We start from the raw sequence: 17,029 nt of genomic DNA, 5'->3' as shown, positions 1-17,029 counted from the left end.
GAGCTGAAAAGCCTACACCAGACCGTACAGTCCTAGAGAGAGAGAAGGAAAGAGCGCACATAGACACATGCTCCGTTACAGTGACTGAAAACCCATCTCTGTCTCTCGGATTCGCGACGCTAACCCAGCCACGAGAAGAAGACAACCTATCCGATCTTATTCCAGAACATTCTAGAATACTCCAAAATCCTTGTAAAGAAAAAAAACAAAAACAAAAACACACACGTCCCCCCTTCTCGCTCCTGTAAAACTCTCTAACTTGTACAGAAACACCCCCCCAAAAAAAACCGTTTTCATGGAGTTGTACGGACGGAACCCGGCGTGGAATGGGTCGAACCCGGGGAATCAACCCGAATGGAACTCACCGGGCGGCGATACTGGTCTCGAAGGTGTTCCCCCACCTCAATCTCTGTACTTCGTTATCATTTAGTGTCGAATTTTCCGTTTTTTTCTTTCTTTCTTTTGGTGTGACGCTGTTAGGGTTTCCTTAATGTGGAAGTTAGGTTTGGGGGTTTTGGCTTAATTTGTGTCGTGGTGCAGAATCGATGTGGCATTTGACGCTAGGTAGCAGCGAATTGTACCCGGAGCGACTCGGTGTCGCCAATTGTGTGTATTACATGCGGACCGGGTTCTGTGGATATGGTAGCAGATGTCGTTACAATCATCCTCGTGATCGTGCTGCGGTAACCCTTTCCATCGTTTTAAGAATATATGCATTAGGTTCGATGGAAGTGTCTCCCATTGCTGTTGTATTTATATCATTCTTACTTATTATACACTGTTTTTAAAAGGTTCATATTCGATAGTTCACTTTTTCTTTTGGTAATTTATTGCGGTTTTTATTTTTTATTTTAACGAGCATTTCTTTACTCCCCCTTTTTTTTTAATAATGTTAAGTTGTAATTTTTAAAGGAATGGTGAGTGGTCCTTCAAATGATGAATATCAAGTTGAGTGGATAAATTTGTTTTGAATTGCATAAATCCATGACGAATGTAGATGGCTAATATTTCATTTTCATCTTATTACGATAAATATGATTTTTTAAGTGTGTAAATATTACTGATCAGGTTGCTGCAGCTGTAAGAGCTACAGGGGATTACCCAGAACGAGTTGGGGAACCTCCCTGTCAGGTATAGTTTTTTTATTATTTCTTCAATGTCTGCTCATCTTTCCATTTTTTTTTTGCCCCCGTCTTTATTGGAATCTTTACATTATAATTTAAATGATTGTCTTCTGGTTATGCTGATTATATATCTCTTCCTATGAGCAGTATTATTTAAAAACCGGAACATGTAAATTTGGTGCATCCTGTAAATTCCATCATCCGAAACATGGAGGTGGATCTTTGAGCCAAGCTCCGCCAAATATTTATGGATACCCACTACGGCTGGTTTGATTCCTCTTGGCATTTTCATTCTCTCTTGTAAGTGACATGTGAAACAAATTATGCAATGGTTAAACTAAAAGTCCTTTTTTTTTTTTTTTTTTGCAACAGGGTGAGAAAGAATGCTCCTACTATTTGAAAACGGGGCAGTGCAAATTTGGTATAACTTGTAAATTCCATCATCCTCAACCTGCTGGCACATCATTGCCAACTTCTGCACCTCAATTTTATCAACAGGTGCAGTCTCCTACGATCCCTCTGCCTGACCAGTATGGGGGAGCATCTACAAACTTGAGAGTGGCTAGGCCTCCTATATTACCTGGTTCATACGTACAGGGCGCTTATGGTCCTGTACTTCTTTCCCCAGGGGTTGTTCCATTTCCTGGATGGAGTCCTTATTCGGTGAGAGAGAAATATATTTCCTTTGAAATATTGCAGAAATCAGTTCTTTTTTCTTTGCTTGAGTAGTTACTTTGTTGTGGTGTTGTTAAAATAGTGCAGGCACCCGTAAGTCCTGTGTTATCTCCTGGTGCTCAACCTGCTGTCGGGGCTACTCCTCTATACGGAGTGACCCAGTTGTCTTCATCAACATCAGCTTTTGCTAGACCATACACTCCTCTGCCCTCTTCTACTGGTCCTTCAGGCAGTAGCCAGAAGGAACAAGTGTTTCCTGAAAGACCTGGTGAACCTGAATGCCAATACTATCTGAGAACAGGGGACTGTAAATTTGGTTTAGCTTGTCGATATCATCATCCTCAGGACAGGGTTGTGCCACGGCCTCTTCTCAGTCCCTCTGGTCTTCCTCTGCGTCCGGTGAGTATAGTTACTCATTTGATTTGATTCTTTTGTGTTACTGTCCAACTCCCTTAGATATAATGAAATGAAATCTCATGTTATATGGTACTTTAAAGTTAGAATTTGTTTCCGTAAATTGGTTATTCATACCTTAGCCATTTATTACTGGACAACCTGTAACTGAACCAGCAGTCAACAGCAATGAGATTTTTTGTAATATGCATATTTTATAAACTTGATTATGCAAATAATTCAACTTTTTTTGTTGTTTCGTGCGTGGCGATGTTACAGTTGTAGGCTGAATGACTTATTTGCTTAATCTACTCTTTTGCCCTGGAATGAACTGAAGACTTGCAGCTAAGTGTTTTCTGAGTCGTCTGATTAGCTATTAATTCTGTAGATCCAGGCTCAGATATATTATTGCCCTGAAAGAAAATTTGTACTTACCTTGGTTCTACAATAATTTTCCCCCTGAACATTTGTTTCATTCCTCTCCAGGATAATTAGCAAAGTAATTGGCTTTGTATGTACTGTAAGCTGATCATGAAATTTAAGGGATTTATTCTGTTCTCCCTTTTTATTGACCATTTTCTGTATTTGAGGGTAAAACATGCATAAGATTTGGAGAACTTGTTAAAGTAAATAATTTTCTTTCTTTTCTTGAAGCTTCTATGTTAGCAGTTTGTTTGAGACAAGTAAAACACATGCAGAAGAAAAGCTTAGTTGGCACCTAGTGTCTGGATGCAAAAACATCGCTTACCATTTTTAGTGGCTGTTTGATAAAGTGAAGATGTTAATTAATAGATACTCAGTAAGAGTGTTTTCCTTCTTGTATCATCTGATTTTTGCCAGTGTGATAGAGGATCACTTCTCAGTGATTCTGGACAGCACAGACACACACTAAATTCCCAGACATTGACCATTACTTACATACAAAAAAGGATGCAGGTTTGCAAATCAAGAAGTTACTTTTAAAATTTTCTCTTATTTTCTTTTGAACGTTGCATAAGTTTTTTACGTATCAGACAGATGTTTCCTACATATACATATACATATACATGTATGTGTAAATAGATACATGTATTCTGCTCAAGGCACACCACTAGGACTTACTACTTATTCAGAAACCAATATTTTCTACCAAAAAAAGAAACCAATATTAGTATGGAGTCTAAACAAGTTTCTCTTTCAATGGATAAGGTCGTGAGGGTATTGAGTGCCCCTGCTTTGCATTTAATTTATAAACTGACCTAAGTTGCACTAGGGTCAATACGGACTGCATAAGTACTGGGAATCAAGTGCTGTGATAGTTTATGGTTCGAAAGTCTTCTCTGTCTGCAACAGTAGTTTGAGACGTCAACTATCCAAGAAACAAAAATAATGGTCTTGAACAACATAAGATGAAATCATTTTGTAATTTACTATTTTATTTAATTGTTAATTACGGCTTTTACAGCTTGACATATCAATTCATATCTTTGTTTTCCCCCTCATTTAGTGCATGTTTGGATTAAGTTATTTTTTGTTCAAAACAGCTTAATTTTTTTTTTTACTGAGATAGCTTTTGTAAAGGGAAAAAAAATCAATTTTTATGTGAAAATTGAAACCAAACATGCACTTATACTGGTGTTTATAGATAGGCAGCTGATTAAAATAGTTAGTAATATTTGAAGTGTTAATTTTGTGAGAAGTGAAAGAAGAAATGCGGCATGCATATATCGGAATGTAAAAAATAACCTTAATTGAGCTTTTGTAGTCCGTTTAATATACTTAGAAAATTTGAAATAGAAAGAACATATGTAAGCATTCTGGTCTTCATTGTAGGATTTTTCTATTTATTTATTCCTAATTTAATTGTTGACTGTTTCACTTTGACAAGTCAATTCTTTGAACAGTCTTACATTTCGTTCTTATGGTAATGCATGATAATTACCTTGTAATTATTAGTAATTTCTTTGTTTCTTACAGTATTACATAGTGGGTTTGCTGCTTTCTGCTTCATACTCGCTCCTTTCTCATTATGGCCATACAAATCCAGAATATTAGGTTTCTTTTCATCATACTGTAATGGGATTGTAGACAAATTTGTTTTGAACAAGATTTTAAAATCTGATTGATTCATTGCATTTGCATTCAAACAGGTTATCATACCTCGTTGGAGATTAGTAAGAGCATGTTTAATACTACATGTTACTGTCAGTATTGTTGGTGTTGTGTTCATAATCTAAGTTACTAGTTACTTCTCTCTGCATTATATTCAGCATTATAATTGATGTGCTTTCTTTTGGGAATTTTTCTTAATCAATTCCTTTGCTAGAAAACAGGGGGTACAACCTTGTGCATTTTATTTGCAAAATGGGCATTGCAAGTTTGGCTCCACATGCAAATTTGACCATCCTTTGGGGCCTATGAGATACGGTCAATCAACGTCTTCCCTGATTGATATACCAGTTACTCCCTACCCAGTTGGGTCTTTGCTGTCTACCCTGGCTCCTTCATTAACATCCTCAGAGCTTCTGCCTGAATTGATGTCAGGGTTCAAAAAGGAATCCTTTTCAACCAGAATGCCTTCTTCTGGAATAGTTCCATTACTTCTGTCAGTTTAATTTTTTCACAAGATGGATCTGTATCACTATCTGATGTGCAACTCTCAAGTCAGAGTTCTTCCCCCCTAAGCTGTAGGCGAAGCACCAGACAACGTGGTGAGATACGTTGATTAAGGATAGTTAATTAAAAAATGACTATCATTGGATGTGATTTAAGAAGCCTCCATTGCTTCTGTTTATAGTCCCAATGAAATATTTAGTGGCAACTGCTTCAAGTTTCTTCCTCACTGTTTATAAATCACCATCCAATCTAGTTTAACCTACACTAGGTCATTCTCTTTATGTCATCTCATCTGATTATATATTGAATAAGCTTCAATAGAAAACTTTATATCAATATATGGTCTTTCCTTCCTCCGTTTCGAATATTATTTTCTTGATTTATGTCAAGTCTGCCGGATTGTGAGTCATCCTAGTTCTAAATCCATTTGCAATTCAGCTATACTTCTAACAGATTTAAGCAAATAATTTTCTTTAAAAAATTTTATAATCTCAGAACTTCATTTTTTTAGTAATGCTCTTTTGCGTGAAAATTTATTTGTGAGTTGTACACAAAGGTTCTCATAGGTGCGAACTAGGTTATACTCGTGTGGAAAAAGTTTCATATTATATAGCATAACCTTATTTTTTTAAAAAAATAAATAAAAATGTTACAGTCAACTGATTATACTCTTCCATAATCAAGAGACGTAATGTTCAATTCTTCTTCTAATATAAAAATTCTGAAAACGACCGTATTTGTTTTCTTACAAATAGCCACAATTAAGTTAGGCTTAATATTTTTAGTTTTGCTACATAAATTTATTTTCTACAAAATGAGTAGATTTTATAAACTTTTTCTCTCTTTTCTTTTCCCAATCTTAGTGACATGTCTCATGTGCATGTTCTTTATCAGCATAGTTATATAATTGTTACATAATTGTGGAATACAAGGTTAGCTGCATATCCACTAGTCTGTCACGTATTTGACTCATATTGGCGATGCAATGTGGAATTATAGTCTGTGACCCCATTCCCCAAAATTTTTAAAAGGGTGGGGTCAAATGTTTACTGCAAATCATGATGACTTGTCACCTCCTTTCCCCACCTGCACTAATGATATGTAGCATCTTTCATCCCAATATGTGAAAGAAGATTTAATAAAATAAAAAAACTATTTTTTAGCTGTGGCTGTCCCATTTGTTCGCTCCCAATTTTATGGCTGCCGTAGACAATAATGTTTTTCAAGTTTTTATGTTCCAAAAGCGAAGATAGATGATTCAACCATACAAAAACTAAAGTTCATAGTACTTGGATTTAAATTGATAATGGTGAATGGGATTTGATTGAAGTTAGCCTGCATCCTGTGTAAATAAAACACCTTAATATATTACAACTTTGAGCTAAACCAATTATATCTTTTTAAATGAAGCAAAGCCCATAATTGATTATTTACACATCCATTTCATAATAGAGTTCGCTTTTTGTCATGTGACATGATTAGAGTATTTTTTTGCATACACAAATCAAGTGTGAGTTCTACGCTTAAAAAAAAAAAGTCAGACCAAAATCAGGATACGACGCCGTATCCTTAAGATACGGAAGCGGATCCTTGCTGCAAGAATGAACAGTGACATTCCTGCAACATGATTCTTATATTTCCCTTCATAATATGTACCTAGACTTTAAGAGAGCATGTTTTACTAATTTGAAATAGGGTTTATTTTTTTTAAAGTTACTTTAAATAATTTTATCTAATGTTCATCGAAATGACGTCGTTTTGGAATAGAAATCATGGTATTTTTGTAATTTTAATTTATTTCAGAGTTATAATAGTCTTTATCATTCTAATTTTTTTATTTTTCAACTCCAAAACGACGTCGTTTCAATGAACATTAGACAAAGTTATCTAAAGTAACATTAGATACTTTTTTTTTTCCTTTGAAATATGTAGTTACTTTAATTTAATTAATTTTAAATAATTTATTTAGAGTATTTAATTAATGAACAAAAAGGAAGAAGAATATTTTAAATAAAATATAATTGAACAGGATAACAAATATTCTCAACTTTAGCATTTAATGTCGTAAAATTAGTCTTTCACTTTATATAATAGAGGGGATATTTTAAGAAATAAAAAAACTCTCAACTTTATTAGTATACGCTTTATGATAGAGCCATTAGTTTTCAATTTTCATGAACTTCAGAATAAAGTACTTTTTAAGTATTAAAAAAGGGAAAAAAGAATAGTGTCCTTGATATGAATGATTTTATTATTAATGAAATGCAAGACAAAATTGGCACGAAATAATGCATATGTGATTCCTATGTCTCCAGACTCGTTACAAGAATCTGCATTGCCTGTGTCTTGTCCTGCTCCTGCTAATCAAATATAGATAAATCATCAAATTTATATCCTATCAAACAAAAAAACCCTTCAGTAGAGAAAAAAAAAAAAAAAAAAAAATATATATATATATATATATATATATATATAAAAGAAATTCTTTTTTTTTTCCCTTCTCACATAAGAAGAAAGAAAAAAAAAAGTAGGGGCTAAGTAGATAACAAGGGAGCAGCATTGACATGAAAGAGGAAAGGAACAGGAATTATAATCATTTAAGTCTCCTTTACCATGCTTACCCAAAAAAAAAAAAAGTATCTTTTACCATTTAGGTGTAAAGCTGGTTGCAGTTCTCCGCAGTTTGACAGGAACAAAATACAGAATTACATAGGAGTAGGACCACCTGCAAACTGTTCATATTTCTTGGAAGGAGGATGGGTTGTTGTTGTTGGCTGTAAAGCCTGTGTACTATTGGAATATTGGTTCAAATAATTCGACACATTCTAGAAACAAAGTTAACCAATGGAATACAATAAAGAGAAATTATTTAATGATGCTTGAACATAATTGATGCCTGTTTTATAAAAAATTAATATTAATATTAAGTTGGTTCTTAATTTATGTATGTTTATTTATAATTAATTATGCATATCTTTCTTGAAACATGTATATGTAATAACTTCTAATATGCACAGGAAATAAAATAAAGTAAGGAAAAAAAAAATCTTAAATTATGGTGATTACCTACCGGACTATTACTGGAAAATATCTATGGTACTACTGTTATACTATTTACTCAGTGCATCTATCCAATAAAAAATTAAAAATGACTGTTATGTTTTATGAAAAGAAGAGAAAAATATTTTTTGTATCCAAATGTCTACAGATGTACAGAAAATGCTCTCTGCTGAGGCATTCAACGAATGAAATTAATGGTCTCATCATGATGGCTACCAGATCGACGCAGACGCAGTCAATGATCATGATTCTTCCAACAGTTGTCACATTGAGTAACTGTGATAACCACTTTAGTGCCTATATCATGAGCTGATATTTATTAAACGGAAAAAGTATTTTTACCACATTCATATAAATATAAGTGAATTCTATTATAATGAGAAAAAAAAAAATAATGGGATATGACGAGACCCATTAGAGAGAAAATTTTCTTAGCACAAAGTAAGTAAATTTTTTACATTGTTCATACTTCAAATTCAAAAAATTTGCCCAATTGTATTAAAAATATATATGTAATTTTTTTTTTTTTTGGAGAATTGGTTCATCAAATAAAAAGAGATTTTGTGCGTGGTTTCAAAACATATGAGCTACTTGCTCCTAAATCTAGGCCTTAAGAAATTGACTTTTAATTAATGGGATTGGAAGCTTGTATTAGAGATTGAAACATGCTAATTTTTCAGCATTTAAATTTATAAATGTATTTGAGTTGATCTAGTTTACTACCATGGTTGTCATTATAACATGCAATCCAACTCATCCTTTTAATTCCAACTTTAGCTAGCTTTACACATAATATATGTAGTTATTTTATGCTATAGTCTTTATGTGGGTAGCTTTAGCTAGCCATTATTACAATTAACAAAAGCACTACTGCTACTCCTGCAGTTTCATAAAACAAATACCATGTAAAGAAAAAGCAAAGTCCACTTATTCACCACCTTTCACCGAAAAGTGTAAGCACACCTGCATTTGCCTTGATTATGAGATTAAGTTCATATTATAAAGTATGTTTCAAAGTCATCTCCATCCTTTAAGCCTGCATGGATGGGTTCATGTGACTTTCACTTCACTTCAACTTTCCACTGACAGTGAAGGAAGAGGCTGAAGAAGTGGTCCTCAACACAGAATCTGTCAGAAGAAGAAAGAGAAACATATAGTTTTGTTTAACTGACATGAAATTGTTAACATATATATATATTCACATCACTGGCAGTGTGAGAATTCCTTAGTGGGGGTTGGTGCTTCAGAATTATCTCAATTTGAGACGTTTGGTGGAGAGATCATGGGAGTTGTAACTGTTGGTGAATTGAAGCCAAGCATTTCAGGGAAAAGGACCTTTCGTCCAAGTTCAAGCATAAGACACGCCACTGAATGGTAACCTTCTAGTTCTTAACATGTTTTGCTGCATTTAGTGTTGATTGCAATCACATGTTGCATTTAAATTAATTAACGAGTGTGGATTTTTTTTTCCTTGTCTGATGTAAAATGAAAAAAATGCAAAAAGGATTCAATGAAAATGAATACAATTCAAGAGATTGATCTAATGGACTAATGGTTTATATATATTCCATTTTATTAAAAAAATTTCTTGTACAGTTATTTTCAGAGACTTATTAAGTGTTTTTTATCTTATTACATTTGACCACATATTCGGAATCTAGTGCTCCATGGTAATCTTTCAGCCATTTATTTTCTTTCCATCTTGTGAATGATAAGTAATGTTTGTCTGTCAATTATTCTAGTGCTTTTTTAGAGGGCGGAGAAGATGTAATAGGAGCTCACCGACTATGGGAAAGAGACAGTAAAGCCTGTCCAATTAATGTTTGTTTCTCAATTAATGTTCAATTCTCATGTAACCATGTTATTTGCTGTACAGCTTATTTAGACTCTCACCCAAATTCTGAATTTATTGTGATGGGGTCATTCTCATCTAAGAAGATTAAATTGTCTTTTGGTTTGTGATGTACAAAACACATTAATTGAGCTTCATTTGGTACATTAAATTTAAAATACATGCAACTAGAGGCTCTTTCACGGTCTCTGATAATTTCATTTTGGTAATATGTGTACCTGCAGTTTTTGATTCATATTGAAATATTCATGTCTCTGTCATATAATGATTCAGCTAGATTTTTTTTTTGCAGGCCAATATCTGATGTCTCTAGTGATCTTGTCATCGAAGTAGGAGCATCAACCTTTGCACTTCACAAGGTAAAGGAAACAAGCTGCTATTCTGATTGGGCAAACATTCAGCATGGTTGGTTTTCTTTAAGCGTTTTGCAATTTTTTTTCCCACAGTTTCCTCTCGTTTCTCGGAGTGGAAGAATTCGGAAGCTGCTTTCAGAAGCAAAGGATTCAAAAGCTTCACGCATTAGTCTCCAAAGTGTGCCGGGTGGTGTGGAAGCTTTTGAGCTAGCTGCCAAATTCTGCTATGGAATTCATGTTGAGTTTACCCTCTCAAATGTTGCTATGCTACATTGCACAGCTCATTTTCTAGAAATGACAGAAGAATTTGCAGAAAAAAACTTGGAGACCAGAGCTGAAGCATATCTAAAGGATACAGTGCTCCCTAATATATCAAGCACGATATTTGTTCTTCACTGTTGTGAGACTCTTCTCCCCATGTCAGAAGAAATGAACCTTGTTAGCAGGCTAATCAATGCAATTGCAAATAACGCTTGCAAAGAGCAACTTACCTCTGGCTTGCTAAAACTTGACCACACTTTCCCTTCTAAAACCATATCAATCATGGAACCAGAAACACCCTCAGATTGGTGGGGAAAGTCTTTCAATGTTCTTAATCTTGATTTCTTCCAAAGAGTTATATCTGTTATGAAGTCAAAGGGACTAAGACAAGATATGATCAGCAAAATTCTGATAAACTATGCACATAATTGTCTTCAGGGAGTTGCTGTTAGGGACCCCCAAATGGTCAAAGGAAGTTTACTTGACATAGAATTGCAGAAGAAACAAAGGGTCATTGTTGAAACCATAGTTGGTTTACTCCCAACTCAATCAAAAAAAAGTCCGGTTCCAATTGCTTTTCTCTCATGTTTACTAAAAGCAGCAATAGCAGCATCAGCATCAATTCCTTGTAGATCTGATTTGGAGAGACGAATTGGTCTACAGCTTGACCAGGCAATTCTTGAAGACATCCTTTTTCCAACAAATTCACCTAAAAACTCCCATAGCACAATGTATGATACAGATTCAATCTTGAGGATCTTTTCTATTTTTCTGAACTTGAATGATGAGGATGATGATGAAGATGGTCACTTCAGAGATGAAAGCCAAATGGTATATGACTTCGACAGTCCTGAATCTCCAAAACAAAGCTCAATTCTAAAGGTATCCAAATTACTAGACAATTATCTAGCTGAAGTAGCACTGGACTCAAACTTGTTGCCATCAAAATTCATAGCACTTGCAGAACTACTTCCAGATCATGCACGTATTGTAAGTGATGGACTCTATAGAGCTGTTGATATCTTCCTTAAGGTGAGAAATCACAATTCCATGCAAGTAAACTATCTTCCTTGTTGCTAGTTTCAGTTACCAATCTTGTAAAGAACCAATTCAACAACAAAAAAAAAAACTTTAAGCTATTAAATGAAGGTGATATTTATAGTTTTATATTATATTTCTCTAATAAATCTGTAACTGTTGTTTCCTTTCTTTATTATATAGGTTCATCCAAATATGAAGGACTCAGAGCGTTACCGTCTCTGCAAAACCATTGATTGTCAGAAACTGTGTGAAGAAGCATGCAGCCATGCAGCACAAAATGAAAGGCTACCAGTGCAGATGGCAGTGCAAGTTCTTTACTTGGAGCAAATAAGGCTTCGCAATGCCATGAACGGAGGACACAATCAATTCTTCTTTGGAGGGGTTCAGGGTCAATTCCCTCAACGTTCAGGAAGTGGTGCAGCAAGTGGAGCAATTTCCCCAAGAGATAACTATGCATCCGTAAGAAGAGAGAACCGAGAGCTGAAGCTTGAAGTTGCAAGAATGAGAATGAGGCTCAATGATTTGGAGAAAGACCATGTTTCTATGAAGCAGCAGCTTGTGAAGTCCCACACTGGCAATAAGCTCTTCAAATCATTCACCAAAAAACTAAGCAAGCTCAATGCTCTATTCCGGATAAACACTATTATAAAGCCAATTGGTGGCAAAACTGCTTCAGAAAATCGGTTCCCTTTTCCAAAGCGAAGACGCCACTCAGTTTCATAACTATATTAAAATTTGTAATATAAAGCCACAATATATGTATAGTATGCATAAGCATAATGCATGGCGTGATTGTGTCTATTTTCCAGTCAACAATTTTATGTCCAATTAAACTGGTATCAATGTATCATCATCTGAATTAGTAGATAGTCCTAAAAATTTTCGCTGCAAATTAGCACCCCTGAAGAATTTGTTATCACTTGAGTAAGGCCTTTTAAGATAATTTTTAAGATACAACTCATTAAGAGATACCTAAGGAATGAGAAAAAAAAAAAACAAGAGGGAAAGTATTATAAAAGAAACAATGCAGAAAGACCATTTTATAATGTGATATAATGACTAGAAACTTGTACTAATTATTTTCCTCTCCGTTTTTATGTGTGATAATGTTATCTTCACCACAGAATATTTAGGTATATATCACTTCGTATGTAACAAATAATTTTAATTACATCAAATTATCTATAAGTTTAATATCTCTCATGTTATACGAGATAATTTTATTTCCTACACGCACATAAAAGTGTATGGACCCATATTTTTTTTCTCCATTTTCTCTTTCACACAACTCTATATAGGTCCTACACATTTTTTGTGTATATATGAAATAATTTTATCATATAAGAAATATAAAACCCATTATTTATTTGCCATTGAACAGACTTAGAGCAGAGGCCCGTATATCCTTATATAATGGGCCAGTCTGTCAGACGAGCCCAGTCCATGTTCAGCCCATAATTGAATCACTTTGTGTGTCCGTCCTCCATGCCCAAAGATACATACGACGTCGTATCGACCTTAACAAAGTGTTTGGATTTGGATTCTACGTGTGTGGCAGTGTAACCAGTGTTGAGGGTGAAGGATGGTGTCTTTTGCAGGGTTACGAAGTTCGTTACCCTTTTCTGGGCTAATCAGGTAACCCATGGCGCTCTCCATTATTATAATGTATCATTTCTTGTTTTATTTCTTTGCTTATTGCTTTTTCTTTTTCTTTTCTTCCGCTGAAAAGTATGTTAGGGTTTTCTTCTGTTTTAAGCATTTTGAAATTGAAATTGAAATGTAGGTTTTTTGAACATATGTTGCAATAATCAAACAAGTTTAACACACCACCCACCCCCCCAATCATAATTCATGATACATGTTTGGGTTCATCACATGCCCTGATTCAAATCAATGTTGTAGACTTTCCTTGTATTTCCAGTGGCTCTAGAAAAGCAAATATAAAGTTAGCGTAAATAACCATTTTAACTCAAAAGTTTAAGTTGTTTAGTTGAACATTGCTTTAATGGTTTTGTAGTATATTTCTCTTGCACATCCCATTGCACAAGAGCTCATTGGACAATGCTAACTGAGAGAAGAAATTTCATAATATTTAATTATTTAGGGATAGAATGAGAAGCGACCATGATTGAATTCGTGATTTAATGGTTTTTTATTATATTTCTCTAACAATTAGGTAATAGTAGTGGAATGCAAAGCAATTTGTTAAAATTGGGCAGTCTTTTCTTCTTCTTCTTTTTTTAAAAAAAAATTTTTATGCAAGATTTCTTTCTGTTTCTGACAGACAGCTTGAGCTAGAGATGGAAACTGTGGTGAAGGTATTGCAGCCTGGACCCTTGGGAATCATAGAGCATAAGTTTTCTGCTGAGGAGATTCATAAGGCTAATGCTACGGTCTCTAAAGCAGTGGCCAATTGGAGAACAAATGCAATTTTGGAGGACAAAAATCATATTTTAAAAGACTATATTCACAAGTGAAGGAATTCCTGTTGTGCCCATATTAGCAGCTCTTGTAAGTTAGATAGAACAACTTTGACAAAATCTCTGAGGAAACTTTTATTTTGAAATCTTCCAAATTTTAGTGCTGCCTTCCAATTTTAAATTGAAGGTGCAAATTACTTTCGTTACTCATTTGTGATGAGATGCTGTGCCTATTTGTTCAGACTTGTTGAGATGGAACATATTGTAAATGCTGGTAACTTGATGATAATTTGCATGACATGAGTTAATAATATCTGAACTTTGGTAAACTTGTCATTGATTATGTTTACTCTAATCACCATATGGAGGGACTTTTTTTTTTTTTTTTTGTTGTTGTTGTTGTCCAGGCTGGTACACATTGCTATTGATTCTAATTCAACCGTGTAGGCGACGAGAATCATTAATCTTGCTTTTGTATGCTCTGTGCTCCTGTAGGGTGTCAGCATTAATAAGAAACGATGTAAAACAAACACGTCAAAAGTGCACTTAAAATCGCCAGTAGAAAACCGAAATAACTAGTTATAGGGGACATAAAGAAGCTGAATGAAATATGTTCTTTTTATACATATATTTATAAAGCACTTCCCTAAGTTTCTTAAGTTTCTGTTTTTGATACAAAAATATAGTAAGATAAGAAAAAATACCACTTGAAAAATACAATTGAAAATTTTGGATTCATAAATCAATTATTAAGGAAAGAGGAAAGAAATTCTCGAGTACTTGATCTCTAAATCTCTATTTGACAGGGTTTCTTCTTATACCTATGAATTCCATTGGACCTGTAAATGATAATGATACATTGGAAGCCCGTTTGGTAGCATGATTTTTTTTGTTTTTCCGTGATTCCTTGGTTGGGTAAATAAGAATGCATTGTTTGATATAGAATTTTTAAAATTTTTCTGAAAATCTGATTTTTCCGGAATTTTCTTTTGTGTGTAATTTTTTTTTTAAAAACCATCTATGAATACTATCCAGAAGGTGATATTTTAATATTTCTATGGCAAGAAAAAATTTAATACAACTAAACACAGCATCAACCAAATTAACCCAATATTCTGGGGCATATGTGAGTCTACCAAACAATTTTTTGGTAACATTCTTAGAAAACTCATTTTCCCATCATTTTCCTGAAAATCATGATTCCCGGATAAAAAAAATTCCTCCCGTACCAAACGCTCCCTAAAGTGTTTTAAGAGGCCTAACTTATGTGGAAAATCTGATCATTAGATATAAAATTTAACCGTGTTTAAAATTTATCTCAAATAGATATATACACAGATAATTTAAAATGAAATATTACTATTGAAAACCCAAGTGATGTGAAAGATTCACAAAACAAATTGTATTAGTTGAATTTACTGAATTGTACAAGGTTATAGAAAAGCTTTTAAAGTTAATTTAAATGAAGGGATAAAAAAAAAATAGAGACTTTAAATTTTCAGGACTAAACTGATAAATGATATATTTTCCAAGGAACAAATTCCTCTAAATATAAGCTATAAAGGCACTCTTTCAAGCATAAGAACAATAATTTTTTCACGTTCCATTATTGTTGGCATATACCATCCCCTGCTAAACAAAAATGAAAAGGACCTTGGCATATGCGTTTTAGAGCTAAGACAGAAAAATAGTGCGAGGTCAGTTCTTGGCATCACAGTGGGGACTATGGATTCCTCGACAACTGTTTCTGCTTGAAAATTGATGTGTATATTTTATTTTTTACTTTTCATTCCCTCTAACTCTGTCTCTCATATCTTAGGATATCCCACGTACAAAGCTGGAACATGTATGCGAAAGTTGTGCTATATTGGCTCCTCTACCGACAACAAAATCGGAGTATTGAGGTGCATGAGGGGCATCTTTCTGTAGAAACTGGTGTTTAACTTCTTTGCTACACCACTTGGGTTACTTGAATTTTTTTATGCATTGCATAAAAAACAGTTGACATATTACTCTCACAAAATTGTATTTGTTTTTAGTGACTTTTAGTAAAAAAGCATTCAGATTTAATAACTCTTGGTGAAGAACTTTCTAATTAAAAATATAAAGCATCCACAAAAATAACATTTTAGTAATAGTAGGTTAGTTGACTAATAAAAACACATGCATTTAATATGTTGGATAGAGGTAATCGATTTAAGATGTGGTATATGATTTCAGTGTGCAGAAAAAATGAGTGTTTCACGTAACTCAGATAATTTTACAGTACTATAAACACATACTTATACATACGTTCTTTGAACAGTGAAATCTAAACACTGTAAAATGTTACAAACCAGTCGTACTAATCATAGTATTTTTGTTTGTTAATCTCTTATGTGAATCGAGTGATGTTGTCCATGTTTGAGTTCAGTTACTTGAGTAGTTTTATTTGCATATTATTGATTAATACATCTCTTTCATATTGCACAAACAGCATCACTGAATTTAATAGAATTCATCTAAAAATTTTTGTTAATTAATCTCACTTATATATATGGCTGTCCACAGAACTTAAAATCTGATTATTTCTCTTTAAATAGGCGAGCATTACATGACATGGCCAAGTATGGTTAAAGTTTTATTTGCATTATACAAAAGAAAGAGTACAGTTCTGCTCCACACAAAAAAAGAAGACAAAAAGAGTGGAGAATACAAGTATGGCTAGAAAAAGCTCTTTACTAAACCGCCTCATGGTTCTCTAGCTTTGAGAAGATTAGAACCCCTTATTGATCATTGTGTGATGAGTTTTCATAGCTACTTGCTCCAGATAAATATAGCTTTTGCATTTAAAAGCAATTGGGCAAGCTTGTTTTGAACGTTGAGCTTTATGAGTTCATCAGTACCACCTATAAATTGTTGTCCTATGAACACTGCAGGTACGCTTGGGCGGCAACCAAGTTGGACCAGTGCCCTCTCTACTTGCAACCCATTTGGCAATTTGTCAACCTCAATGACTGAAGGGTAGTAACCAAAGCTGCGTATGAGAGCTGTTGCAGTATGGCTCATGCAACAAGTGCTCTTGCTGAAGATCACCACTGGCTTGTCAGCAGTCAAATTTGCCAACACATCCATTGCTATAATATATATAATTGGGTTACTAGAGAAAGAGTTGGGGGGGTAACTATATGGTTTAAGTGAAAGTATAGAATTTGATTTGATTTACTATGTGAAACTTGAGACAAGAGGAGGTCTATTTATACCAGTTGCAGATGG

General features: G+C 34.0%; 3 protein-coding genes and 1 pseudogene across 3 annotated transcripts; 3 read left to right on the top strand and 1 right to left on the bottom strand.

The window, feature by feature from the left end:
• On the top strand, nucleotides 1-5,102 carry LOC133312211 (zinc finger CCCH domain-containing protein 32-like; annotated as a pseudogene).
• Nucleotides 5,103-9,129: 4,027 nt separating this feature from the next.
• LOC133312258 (BTB/POZ domain-containing protein At1g03010-like) lies at nucleotides 9,130-12,077 on the top strand. Its single transcript, XM_061513437.1, has 4 exons — nucleotides 9,130-9,221; nucleotides 9,992-10,058; nucleotides 10,146-11,345; nucleotides 11,535-12,077. The coding sequence occupies exons 1-4, from the start codon at nucleotides 9,130-9,132 to the stop codon at nucleotides 12,075-12,077; spliced, it is 1,902 nt and encodes a 633-aa protein (XP_061369421.1).
• A 786-nt stretch (nucleotides 12,078-12,863) lies between these two features.
• Nucleotides 12,864-14,093, top strand: LOC133312256 (uncharacterized). The gene is made up of 2 exons (XM_061513435.1): nucleotides 12,864-12,989; nucleotides 13,639-14,093. Exons 1-2 carry the CDS (start codon nucleotides 12,937-12,939, stop codon nucleotides 13,829-13,831), a joined length of 246 nt encoding a protein of 81 aa, XP_061369419.1. The 5' UTR covers nucleotides 12,864-12,936; the 3' UTR covers nucleotides 13,832-14,093.
• Nucleotides 14,094-16,388: 2,295 nt separating this feature from the next.
• LOC133312259 (monothiol glutaredoxin-S1-like) lies at nucleotides 16,389-16,961 on the bottom strand. Its single transcript, XM_061513438.1, has one exon. The coding sequence runs from the start codon at nucleotides 16,886-16,888 to the stop codon at nucleotides 16,571-16,573; it is 318 nt and encodes a 105-aa protein (XP_061369422.1). The 5' UTR covers nucleotides 16,889-16,961; the 3' UTR covers nucleotides 16,389-16,570.
• Nucleotides 16,962-17,029: the final 68 nt, after the last annotated feature.

Source organism: Gastrolobium bilobum, unplaced genomic scaffold (genome assembly GCF_033153095.1).
Source record: "Gastrolobium bilobum isolate Gb01-03AN ecotype WA unplaced genomic scaffold, APGP_CSIRO_Gbil_v1 utg6685, whole genome shotgun sequence".
NCBI classification, from domain to species: Eukaryota; Viridiplantae; Streptophyta; class Magnoliopsida; order Fabales; family Fabaceae; genus Gastrolobium; species Gastrolobium bilobum.
Note: the sequence above shows the minus strand (reverse complement) of the source record. Positions and strands in the feature narration are given on the sequence as shown.

Excerpts from the sequence above, each read along its gene's own strand:
- LOC133312258 (XM_061513437.1), top strand. The coding sequence starts at position 9,130 with ATGGGAGTTGTAACTGTTGGTGAATTGAAGCCAAGCATTTCAGGGAAA. Across the intron at positions 9,222-9,991 it reads ATAAGACACGCCACTGAATG|GCCAATATCTGATGTCTCTA; the intron begins GTAACCTTCTAG and ends TTTTTTTTGCAG. Across the intron at positions 11,346-11,534 it reads CTGTTGATATCTTCCTTAAG|GTTCATCCAAATATGAAGGA; the intron begins GTGAGAAATCAC and ends TTTATTATATAG.
- LOC133312256 (XM_061513435.1), top strand. The coding sequence starts at position 12,937 with ATGGTGTCTTTTGCAGGGTTACGAAGTTCGTTACCCTTTTCTGGGCTA. Across the intron at positions 12,990-13,638 it reads CCCTTTTCTGGGCTAATCAG|ACAGCTTGAGCTAGAGATGG; the intron begins GTAACCCATGGC and ends TGTTTCTGACAG.
- LOC133312259 (XM_061513438.1), bottom strand. The coding sequence starts at position 16,888 with ATGGATGTGTTGGCAAATTTGACTGCTGACAAGCCAGTGGTGATCTTC.